This window comes from Condylura cristata, unplaced genomic scaffold, assembly GCF_000260355.1.
Source record: "Condylura cristata isolate star-nosed mole 26May11 unplaced genomic scaffold, ConCri1.0 scaffold00022, whole genome shotgun sequence".
Taxonomy (NCBI): Eukaryota; Metazoa; Chordata; class Mammalia; order Eulipotyphla; family Talpidae; genus Condylura; species Condylura cristata.
Window position 1 is genome coordinate 37,245,213 of NW_004567123.1, and position 909 is coordinate 37,246,121.

Below are 909 nucleotides of genomic sequence, written 5' to 3' on the forward strand. Positions count from 1 at the left end.
CCTGGTCTCCGCAGCTTCTCCGACGCCTGCCTGTCCTCGCTGGGGAAGGCGCTGGGTGAGTGCCCGCGCCCGCGCCCGCGCCTGTCCCTGCTCCCAGCGTCGGGCCAGCAGGGCCACCGCGGGTGGCTGCTGACCGAGGCCCTGGCCTGCAGGCAACATCGCCCGCGTGGTCCCCCACGGGCTGCTGGTCTTCTTCCCCTCCTACCCCGTCATGGAGAAGAGCCTGCGCTTCTGGCAGGTCTGGCCTCCACCGTCCTGGGGTGGGGGGGCACCCCCGGGGCCGGGTCGGCAGGACTGCGGCCTGTCTCTGAGGCGCCGCCCTCCGCCTGACCGTGCCTGGCCGCCCCCCACAGGCCAACGGCGTGGCCAGCAAGCTAGAGGCGCTGAAGCCCCTATTTGTGGAACCCAGGAACAAAGGCAGCTTTTCCGAGGTGCGCCCTCCCCCACCTGCCCCTGGGCCTTGGGCCAGTGTCCATGGGGGCTGGACCCGCGCCTGCCCCGTCGCCTCAGAAGGCCTTGCGCCTCTCAGATGCTGAGTGGACCCTGGGAGCTGGGCAGGAGTGAGCCTGGGAACCCCTGGGAAGCAGGGCCACCCCTTGGCCGGGGAGCTGACCGGCGCCCCCACAGGTCACGGAGGCCTACTGCGCTCGGGTCGCCGCCCCGGGATCCGCCGGGGCCACCTTGCTGGCCGTGTGCCGCGGGAAGGTGAGGTCGGCTGACCGCGGGCCCTCCCCTGCCCGTCTGCCCCAGGGCTGTGGGCACTGGGCACTGGGACGGTGCGAGCCCCCCGGTGGCACCGGGCCCCACCCGGCCAACCCGCGCTGCGGGGACCCGGGCGGGGAGAGGCAGCGAGGAAAAGGCCGCCTGTGTCCCCAGGCCAGCGAGGGCCTGGACTTCGCCGACAACAAC

General features: G+C 73.5%; 1 protein-coding gene across 1 annotated transcript in view; it reads left to right on the top strand.

Annotated features, from left to right (window-relative positions):
* RTEL1 (regulator of telomere elongation helicase 1) overlaps positions 1 to 909 on the top strand; it is an 11,254-nt gene that overhangs the window by 5,541 nt on the left and 4,804 nt on the right. The window contains exons 11-15 of the mRNA XM_012728170.1: positions 15 to 55; positions 153 to 238; positions 354 to 431; positions 628 to 705; positions 877 to 909. Of these exons, the coding sequence (XP_012583624.1) occupies positions 15 to 55; positions 153 to 238; positions 354 to 431; positions 628 to 705; positions 877 to 909 (316 nt within the window). The remainder of the gene's footprint in view (positions 1 to 14; positions 56 to 152; positions 239 to 353; positions 432 to 627; positions 706 to 876) is intronic.